Source organism: Alligator sinensis, unplaced genomic scaffold (genome assembly GCF_000455745.1).
Source record: "Alligator sinensis unplaced genomic scaffold, ASM45574v1 scaffold617_1, whole genome shotgun sequence".
Taxonomy (NCBI): domain Eukaryota; kingdom Metazoa; phylum Chordata; order Crocodylia; family Alligatoridae; genus Alligator; species Alligator sinensis.
The window spans coordinates 1,346,251-1,357,208 of record NW_005842291.1 but is presented as its reverse complement, the minus strand read 5'-3'; the positions used below and the strand labels follow the sequence as shown (position 1 = coordinate 1,357,208).

Genomic DNA, 10,958 nt, shown 5'->3' with positions numbered 1-10,958 from the left:
GGGAGGAGCGGGGTTCATGGCAGGGCTATTTTTTTTCCCCTTAAAGAGCCAGGAGCTGGGAGAGCAGGCGGGGCAGCCATTGAGAGCAGGCAGGGGATGGGGCCAATTTTGAGATTTGGCTGATTCAACCGAATCTAATTTGGAGATTTGATTCGGGGCAGTGATTCCAATCATCAAATCGAATCACTGTCCCCTGAAATTGGCCAAATCTGAAGCGAATACCAACCGCTTCGCACAGGCCTAGTTGCTCACAGACCAACGCTATTTTTGCAGAGGCAAGTGCAGCATTAAGGCTGATTCAGGCTGCAGCATTTGAGGGGTCTGCTCTAGTTAGCTATTTGGGATTGTATTATGAATGTGCGAGTGCCTAAGTGTAGTTGCCTAGAAATCTTTGCAATCCCAAACTGAAGCATGTAATGAGGTTTTAGGGTGGTCTCATGCCAGAGCAATTTGAATCACTCCTTAGAATTTAGGCACCTAAATCCCAAGTAAATTCAAGTAAGTTCCCTACTGAGATGCTATGAAGCTAATCCAAGGGTACTAAACGAATTATAGTAGACCAACTAAATATTTCAGTTTTAATAAAATACTTGATTCAGTTATGTGTATTACATTAAAAACGCAACTTAACCATGCAAATGAGCTGGAATTATGTTAATATTTTAGCTACTGAACAGTAAACCCAAAATAATGAGTAATGACTGTGCCTGGCTAGGAGGAGATATTGGAAGTGAACCTGTCATGATCCATTGTGGACTATTAAAAATTGGCAATATGCATTACAAAACACAGAACATCCATTCTGGATTATAGTATTCCACCGATAATACATTCAATTGTAATAATAATGAAAACATCAACTATTTATGCATATACTGCTTATGCCTAGTGAATCTAGTTCCACAGCACTGGTTAAAGCACACAAACAAGAAAAAATTCAAAGGAAAGTTTAAAAAAAAACAAATCAGAAGATTAAGCAATAATGCTTTACAGAATAGATCAAAGAAATTGTTCTGCCTGTAATCTGAAGATCTCAATGATTTTTCAAACGTTTGACCGCCCTCAAAAACTCAAGAGGTTTTACGTATTATTATCCTTTACACATGGAGAAACGGAGGCATCTATAACTGAACAACTTTCCTCTCAAGATTCCATATCTGCTCCTGCCACTAACTTTCAATTTGAACAAAGGAGATAGAATAGGCCCTTTCTAACTCAAGGCTTTTATCTCATCAGAATCTTTCAAATATATCACAATGATACCTCTGAAGAATTTTAAACAAAAGATACTTAATCTTGTTTTCTAATGTTACTCCTCTTACCCACTGAAGTGTTCAATTGTTTTGAACTTCCTTTCACATTTAAGTCCTCGCATAACACACTTCCTTATTTGTAATGGGATCTGGATTTTGTGTAGTTTCATTTCTGCATTATTTTCCACTCAGAGCAACATTCTAGACATACTTCACTGTATTGGGCACTGGGTTTCTCCTTTGACCCCAACCCCATGTATGGTTGGTGGTGTAGGCCTTCTAAGTAACAGATAATGCAAGTGTGCAAAGTAGTAAGGTTATTTTATGGTACACTTATCAGTGTTTCTTCTGTAGACATTATTTTGGGAAAAAAGGTATAGACTAAATGAAAAGACAGACATACCAGAGCAGCCTTTAACACTGGAACGAGATGAGGCAACAAGGGAAGAGTTTTTTCGGCAGCACCTTCCACCAAAAGCAATTCCTTAAAGCCTTCCTTTGATACAAATGTGTATGGATGTTTTGTTTCTCTGAGACCCTGTAATGCATTAAAATGTTTGCTTAAGATGTAACTTTGCTTAAAACACAAAAGTACATTAAAGCATTGAAGGCTACCACTAGCAGCAATATTATCACAGCCATTAAAAAACATAAACCCTGCTAACTCCACCATGTGGATCCACTGAGTACAGCTCTGCTCAATGAATATTCTTATCCTTTTTAACCTCAGAAATTTAAAGGACACCATTGAATCCTTAACATTGTCCATTTCATCAACCTTTGTACTTTCTTATCTTCGTATCTTCTCAAAATCACTTCTCTGCAGACCCATGAAAAGAAAATAGGTTACATTTGTAAGGGATTTGCATACTCTCAAAAATGGAAATATCCAGGCCTCATGAGATCTTAATACTAACAGAACTCAGAGACACTTTAAATTGTTTTGTTCCATGGTCATAGAATCATACAAAGTTAGGGTTGGAAGAGACCTCAGGTCACCCAGTCCAACCCCCTGATCAAATCAGGACCATCCCCAACAAGATCAGCCCAGTTAAAGCTTTGTCTAGCTGGGCTTTGAAAGCCTCCAAGGATGGAGCTTCCATCACCTTTCTGGGTAACCTGTTCCAGTGTTTTACTACCCTCCTAGTGAAAACATTCTTCCTAATATCTAACCTAAACTTCCCTTGCTGCAACCTGAAACCATTGCTCCTTGTTCTCTCATCTGCCACCACTGACAAAGAGCCCTGCTCCGTTGTCTTTCGAACCCCACTTCAGGTAATTGACGGCTGCTATTAAGTCCCTTCTCATTCTCCTCTTCTCTAGACTAAATATGCCCAGTTCCCTCCATCTTTCCTCATAAGTGATGTCCTCCAGTCCCCTCACTACTTTTGTTCCCCTCTGCTGGACACTCTCTAACTTGTCCACATCCTTTCTGTAGTAGGGGGGCCAAAACTGAACACAGTACTCTAGATGTGGCCTTACCAGTGCTGAATAGAGGGAACAATCACTTCCCTTGACCTGCTGGCAACACACCTATCAATACAGCCCACTATGCTGTTAGCCTTGTTGGTAACAAGGGCACACTGCTGGCTCATATTCAGCTTACTGTCCACTGTAACCCCCAGGTCCTTTTCTGCAGACCCCCTGCCAGCCAGTCACCCCCCAGCCTGTACTGGTGCATGGGACTGTTCTACCCTAAGTGCAGGACTTTGCACTTGTCCTTGTTGAACCTCATGAGATTCATTTTGGCCCAATCCTCCACTAGATACCAGCAGCCAACTAGACATCAAGACACTGATTACTACTCTCTGAGCCCAATGCTCCAACCAGTTTTCGATCCCTTGGTGTATCCATGACGACAGTTCCTAATCGATTTGAGGACCTTTTTCTCCTTCAAGTGCTTCGAGATGGATTCTTTGAGGATCTGTTCCATGATTTTTCTAGGGACACAGGTGAGGCTGACTGGTCTGTAGTTCCCTGGATCCTCCGTCTTCCCTTTCTTAAATATGGGCACTCTGTTTGCTCTTTTCCAATCATCCAGGACCTCTCCTGATAGCCACAAGTTTTCAAAGATGATAGGCAATGGCTCTGCAACCAATCAGCTAACTCCCTCAGCACCCCCAGGTGTACCCCAACTGGCCCCACAGACTTGTACACATTGGGCTTTTCAAAGTAGTCCCTAACTTGTTCTTTCACCACTGTTGGCTGCTTACCTCCTCCCCAAACTATGCTGCCTGGTGAAGTAGTCCGGGAGCTGACCTTGTCTGTGAAGACTCAGGCAAAAAACAAACTGAGAACTTCAGCCTTTTCTGCATCTTCTGTCACAAGATCACCTCCCCCAGTCAGTAAGGGACCCAACACTTTCCCTGATCCTCCTCTTGCTACCAACATACTTGTAGAAACCCTTTTTGTTACCCTTCACATCCCTTGCTAGCCACAACTCCAATTGCACCTTCCTGACTTCATCACTGTGTGCCTGAGCAATGCTCTTGTATTCCTCCCTAGTTATTTGTCCAGTTTTACACTAATAAGTTTCCTTTTTGTGATTTAGTTTACTGAAGAGTTCCCTGCTAAGCCAAGCTGGTCTTATGCCATGCTTGCTATTCTTCCTGTGCATCAGGATGTTTGTTCCTGCACTCTCAGTAAAGATTCTTTAAAGTACAGCCAGCTCTCTTTGACTCCTTTCGCCCTCAGTCTGGCTTCCCAGAGCTCCTTTCTCCACTTTGCTATTATTTGAGTTATCTTTCTAGAGCAGTGATTCTTGATAAGGCTACAGCACCCTGGAGTGTCTTGAGATCTTTTCAAGGGTACCACGGGATGCCATGCAATGTTAGCACTGTTAGGTGAGCAAACATGATTCACAAGATAAACCTAAAGATTTTGAATAGGAATCCATAAAGTTAAAACTTTGTGACCTTCTGAGTTTTTTAGAACAGAAGTTTTGTTCTATTATTTTTCTGCAGTCAAAAAACAAGTGAGAACTAAGATCTGGCATTTTCCAAGGGGTGCCTCAAGTCTAAAAAGGTTCAACACCACTGTACTAAAATGTTTAATTATACGTAATGATCACTCTGGCATGTTTGATACTGAACACCAAATTAAAATTGGTTAGATCTTTCAAGGCAAACCTTACAGCCAGTGCTGGGAAGCCATATAAATCTGGATAGAATAATTTGTAGTGACTAATACAAAAAGAAGAAATTAAACACACACTTGAGCATATTTTTTCAGGTTTCCTGCTTGTTTACTGAATTAGTTTTCAATGTTCCTATTGCACTGAATGGAATTAATTCAGTTACTGAAGAGAAAGCTTTCTTTGCATTGGCAGATTAGTTCTGTATTTACACAAGGGAAACTGGTGATTAACAGAAGGATCTTTAATACCATAAATGACTTAAAGGATTCCCCAGAGGAGCTGGAGCTCTGAAAACTACTCTGAACTTGGGATGAAGTGTTGCAGGCAACACGACAAAGACTACCTCCTTCATACCAGAATGCTGCACCTACTAAAAATGTGTCTCCAAAAGTACTTATGACTTATACTGTATAGTTTACTAAATGTTAACCTACACTTGCCAAGATACTACTAAAATAGCAAAGAAATGTATATTCTGCAAAGGCAAGTGTGTGAAAGCAATTTTCATCTAAACGCTTTCATCAATGACAATGAGCTAGTCATTGCAGCATCATACCTGATCAAAATACTATTGCAAGATTTTCTCAGATAGCAGGATTACTTCTTTCCCTCTTCCGAATATATATACTTGCCATTTTAAATGCAGGAAGAGGGAAAGAAATAATCTTTCAATCTCTGCCCAACGTGCACACGCACGCACATGGATGTTGGACAAAGATCTTATCTCCCTGTATAAGTAACAGTACTGTAAACCAGTACTGGTTCTCAACTTTGTTACACTCAAAACGCCTGTCAGAAAATACTAGTTCTAAGCTCCCACTAATATGACAGGAAAATAATAGAGCCATTCTTCTTTTGAAAATAGTTCAGAAAGCCCACAACAGGTTGGAATGTTTTTGATACAGATTTCTATTTCAAATCTCTGGATTTATCTTGTGAATTATGTGCAAGTGTTTGAGGGATGTATTTGGTAGCTAAGCTGGTCTGAGACAAAAAGAAGCACAAAACTCCAAAACTCCTGGTTCAGAGATAATACCCATCTAATAAAAAGTATCATCTCTGAACCAAGAGTTTTACAGTTTTGCATTTTGTGTAGGTGTTTGCACACTTAACAGTGCTACTATTGCATGGCACCCTTAAAAGGATCCTGCAGGAACTTAGGGCATTGCTGATGCGACCTGGTTAAGAATCAGAGCTGTAAGCTATAAACAGGATTAGAACGGAAATCTTTGCTTAACTATTTAAATTGTCATTTACAATAAAGTATTATTATGTAATATAGCAAAATCCGCAGGACCATTTTGGTTAGAAGCACAGAACCATAGAAACTAGTGCTGGAAAAGAACTCAGGAGGCCATCCAGTCCACCCCCATGCTCAAGGCCAGATCATCCCTGAATAATTAATCCCAGTCAAGTATCCATCTAACCTGCTCTGAGAAATATCCACCAAGATGGAAATTTCACAATCCAAGTAGCCTGTTTCAACATGTAACCACTTACATAGTCAGAAAGTTCTTCCTAATACTCAACTTAAATTTCCCTTGCTGCAATATAAGATGATTGTTTCTTGTCCTGCCCCACCCCCTGAGGTCACAGAGAATCTTTCACATATTCTCCCTTTCAGTATTTGACAATTTATCAAATTCCCCCTAAATTATCTCTTCTTCAAATAAATTAATCCTAGTTCTTTCAGCCTATCCTCATAGGAAGCTGATTCTTGATTGTTTCAGCAGTTTTCCATTATTCTCTCTCATTATACAAATTACTGGGAAGTTACTTTAAAGAGAATGATCAACTGACTCATGGTGCTTGACCAGTTCTAATTGCAACCATTATTTTTCCTGTTTATCACAACTTGGAAAGATTACAAAATCAAAGTGTAATTACATTATCCTCCAACTCCTTATCTTGATCACAGTAGTAAAGTATGCAGCATGGTGTCTGGAAAAGCAGATGCACTATTCTTCTCCTCCTTTCTTCCCTTGTAAGAATCCCAGTTTCTAAGTGAGATACTTTACTTGGGCACTAAGAACTAAATTTGCTTGTAAATGCTTAACATAATCTTGTTCTGAACTTGGGACTCTGAAAAAAAACTAAAAAAAAGACCTTTCCTCCACTTAAAAATATGTTAGTGTAATACTGAGAAAATTAACTAACAATGTTTGAAATTTTAGGGCATTTTTGTAAAAAATATTTTTTTTCTCTTATTTTCAAAGGACAAATCATCAATCACAATTGTGCCTAGATATCGCAGTGAGTAGGTATTTGATTTATGAAGCAGCTAATTAACTCACTCCTTAAGGCACATTAGTAACCATATTAAATGATTTGCAACTTTATACACATGCTGCATGCCTACATAATTTTTGACCACTGCATATCAAAAATAATTACTTTATTTTACAGCAATATAATTACACAACAAAAGCAAGCTTACCTCAGCCAATGTTATAAGAAGAGGATCAAATGGAAGTGTTTCAGGAAGACATTCCCACTGTAGTTTGTGTTTTACTGAGCCATGAATCAACCTATAACAAAGAACAAGGTTTTAAGAAATGGTGCCACAACAGAACATTCATCATAAAATAATAAATAGTAAATAAATTATTTTCATACTAAAAGGTCCCTAAGTGTTCTACAAAATTACTGTGAAAGAATGTTTATGCCTAACACAGGCTCTTCCAGTGAAACTCTGGATGCAACTGATACATACCCCAAGTTGGGCAGAATGCTGCAATTATACAACATTATTAAGAAACTTTTAAATAGGACAATGCTCAGATTTAATCTTCAATCATTTACAAATACATGCTAGAGAATAAGTTGTAAAAAAATTATACACTTCTTATATATGGATACAAGCAGTCAGCATGTTTTGTTGTAAAGTTTACTCCTTGATATTTATTAAAACAGATTTGCTGATAGTATGAATACTGAAGCTGGGTCATGAGAAAAGCTTAGCTGTATTCATGCTGGATCAGATCAGTTTTGGTTCATCGGAAAGAAAGGGGTTACTGAATACAAGTATAAATGGTTACTCAAACATTTGCTTAAAATAATTCTTTACCCACTTGAAAGAGACACCATCAAGATGTACTTATGCACAGAAATTGTATCTTATAAAAAGTGCAATTTCTAAACCTACTGCTTATAGCAGTTTTGTTAAAGGACATTACTGTAATAGGTATATAATCAGGCTGTTTTCCTCCACCTTCATGGCAGATAAGGAAGCAGATGCTTAACTATTATGACAACGTTATTTTGTTCTGCCACTAGAGGGCAGAAAACACCACAGTCTGAAGAAATCAGCCGCTTTCAGTGTTAACTCAGTAAATTACTGCAAATGTTTTTCTACTCTTGGAGCCAAGCAGCTTCTAAATCATAGGAAATATCTAAACGAGTTTAATACTTGGGTGATATATTTTTTGACCAGAATTAGATAATACAAGCATTTTCAGAGATCAATAAATTTAGGATGCCAGAGAACACATAATTCCATATTCAGCTTTGATCCTATGAAAGTCAACAATCAATAAAAGAGTCTTAATGTGCTTTATCATACTTTAAACTATTGTTTAAATACATTCACATCAGTTGCTTTAAAAAGTTCATTACCTGCAAGGAATACCCCCTTTAGAATAAATAGCAGCAAATGCAGAAGGGGCCTTTGGCTGATCACCGAACTGGTTAGACAAGAAAGAAAATAAGACATAACAAAATACCCGTTATTCATGAGTGTCAAATTTAATTTATAAATATAAATTGCTAATTATTAATTTAATTTAAATGTAATCTGAATCTTGTAATCAGATAAATAATAAACAATACTATAGAAGCTGGCTAGAAACTTTTCATTTTTACACTAGATTATAAAATATACCACATTACCAATGTCTTGCAAAGAAGTTCTGCATATTAGCAAATACTAAATAGTGGATGCCTCCTTGCAGAATTTCTCACTTCATTTTTGTTATTTTTTCTTGGAAACACTCCCAAGAAAGTCAGTGGTCATGTACAGATGTTCAGTTTCTACTACAAGAATCATTGTTCTTCCAGTAGAAACCCAAAGCATGAAGACATTAAAGCTTTTGCTCCAGGGGCAAAAATAACCAATCTGGGAGAAAAGTTGCCTGGGAACAATCGGGGACATATTCCTAGAACAGTTTCTCCCAGGACACTGAACATGTGCATCCTTTCCTCTGACTTAACTGCTCCTAGGGACCAAAAAGACTGGAGCAAGGCAAAGCTGAGTGGCTATTTCAAAGCCAGAGGGGCCAGGGAAAGCACCTGCACACAAAACTCCCAGCCCCTCTGGCTACCTCTTTGCCATCTGTGCCATCCAGCTGACCCAGAGCAGAACAGAATGAGGCATGTTGCTATGATGCCATGGGGAAATGACCATGCCCCATCCTGCACAGCCAGAGCAGTGCAGGGCATTTAGGCTGCCATGCCTCTGTGGCTTAATTGAATGCTCCCCGCACTCTTCCAGGTTAGCCCAGAAGTGCAAGGAGTGGGCCTATTTTCCTGCAAGGGAGAACCAAAAGGGTTCCTGCCACTAAAGAATGCCCCTCTTTTCCTATCACCCAGTTGACTGGAGGGATGGGGGCAGGGGGTATTCTCTCAGAGCAGGAACTCTCCCCAGCTGTCTGTGGCAGCTCCTACTTTTTAGCAGCTGTCAACTGCCACTTGACAGCCTGCCCCTTTCCCAGGAAGAGAGAGGACATGTTGTCAACGAATGGGTTCCCTAAGGCCAGGAGCAGCCCTCTATTTCTCCTGGATAGAGTGCTTGCCTGCAAAGTTCTTTAGCCATGGGACTGGAGAAATAGCTGTACAATCCTGCTCCCACACTTTTTTTCTACTGGCAGAAATGTCATCATGTAGCAGTGAACGTCTGTACACAGAGAGTGATAGCCCTAATGGAGCTATCCTGACATACTTAGGGACGGGGTAAACACGAAGTAACAACTTCTTAATATAAAGGTAAGGCACTACCAATTTAGAAGCATAGTTTTTACTTTATCTGAATATTTCCATAAGCCCTGCTGTAACTTAAGATTTTTCTAAAAAACTAATTTTTCACACCTGTCTGAAGATAGCCTTAACTCAAAAGTGTAAACTTAGGATTTGATTTGTCACAGAGACTTTTCCCAGAAGCAAGAGTCTGTAATTATTTTGTTTTCAGTTCTTAGCAGCTAGCATCTTTTCTACTTTGCAGCAGAGATAGAGACATTTAACTCCTCTCCTCCCTCTTTTCAACCTACACAATTCTGTACCAAGTTTTATCGTTCTCAGAGTTATCCATAATTCATACTACACATTGGTCTCGCCTAACACTCTCCTCCCTTCTAGCCTTAAACCTCTGGCATTCACTTATCTCAGGATGGAATCTTGCAATTTTACTCAGACAAGATCCAGGCTCACAGCAACCTGTGCTCCAACTATGATTGACAAGCCAGTCTGGTTTGATTTAAACTAGCTTTCCTTAAAGACCTGTGATAAATGGTGAACACAGTGACCCAAAACACTTTTCAAAACAAGCATCATAAGTAGGAAGGGGTTTTACCTGAACAATCTACATACATATCAGTATACCTAATCACTCTTAATTTGGGGAACTAGTATTCAGTTTCTGCCTTTCCTTGACCTGTTATTTAGGGGCTGAATTATTTACCCCAATTTTTTTTATTTCAGTCTCCCCCCTGGATCGACTTTCTATCTGGAATTATAAAACAGTAAGGTCAGACAAACTTCAAAATAAGTGACATTTAATTAGTCTTTAAAGAAAGGTAAATGGAGCTAGCTGAAGTCTCCTTGTGTGAATAAATACACTCTAAACTGCTTCCACAAACCAAATAAATAGGCATCATGAAATGTGGCATGCAGTTCACTCCCAGGATCTTCACCCAGATATAGTTTTAACATGGGTGATAACCAGGAATCCTGGTTTTCTCTGTTTAAAAATCCCAAATTCTTTGATTTAAAAAAAAACAAAACAAAAAAAAAAGACCAAAATTCTCTCATTAAAACCCCCCAAAATCTGTGTTGTTCCATGATTAAAACAAAATGACACTATATATATACATATATATATATATATACATATATATATATATATATATATATATATACATATATATATACATATACACATATACACACACACACACACGTATGTATGTATGTATGTATGAGTTGAACACAATGTTTTATTGATATATTTAAAATTTTAAAGCAAATATCAAAGCCTACCAGCGCCTCAATCATTAAGATAAAACACATTCTATATGCCTATATATTTTGGCATTTGATTTTGGTTTTTATATCATAGAAAATGATATCCTCTATCCCGGGGAAGATCTTAGAACAGTTTATTAAAGAGGCCATCCTTAATGGACTGGCTGACGACAACATCTTAAGGGATAGCCAGCACGGGTTTGTTGCGGGTAGGTCTTGCTTGACCAATCTCATTTCCTTCTACGACCAGGTGACCTATCACCTGGACAAGGGAGAAGAGATTGATGTCATATATCTTGACTTCAAAAAAGCCTTTGACCTGGTTTCCCATAATC

General features: G+C 38.6%; 1 protein-coding gene across 1 annotated transcript in view; it reads right to left on the bottom strand.

The window, feature by feature from the left end:
* PACRGL (parkin coregulated like) overlaps nt 1-10,958 on the bottom strand; it is a 28,784-nt gene that overhangs the window by 6,116 nt on the left and 11,710 nt on the right. Inside the window, exons 4-6 of the mRNA XM_006028145.3 lie at nt 8,005-8,072; nt 6,827-6,917; nt 1,657-1,791 (exon numbers count right to left, since the gene is read on the bottom strand). Of these exons, the coding sequence (XP_006028207.1) occupies nt 1,657-1,791; nt 6,827-6,917; nt 8,005-8,072 (294 nt within the window). The remainder of the gene's footprint in view (nt 1-1,656; nt 1,792-6,826; nt 6,918-8,004; nt 8,073-10,958) is intronic.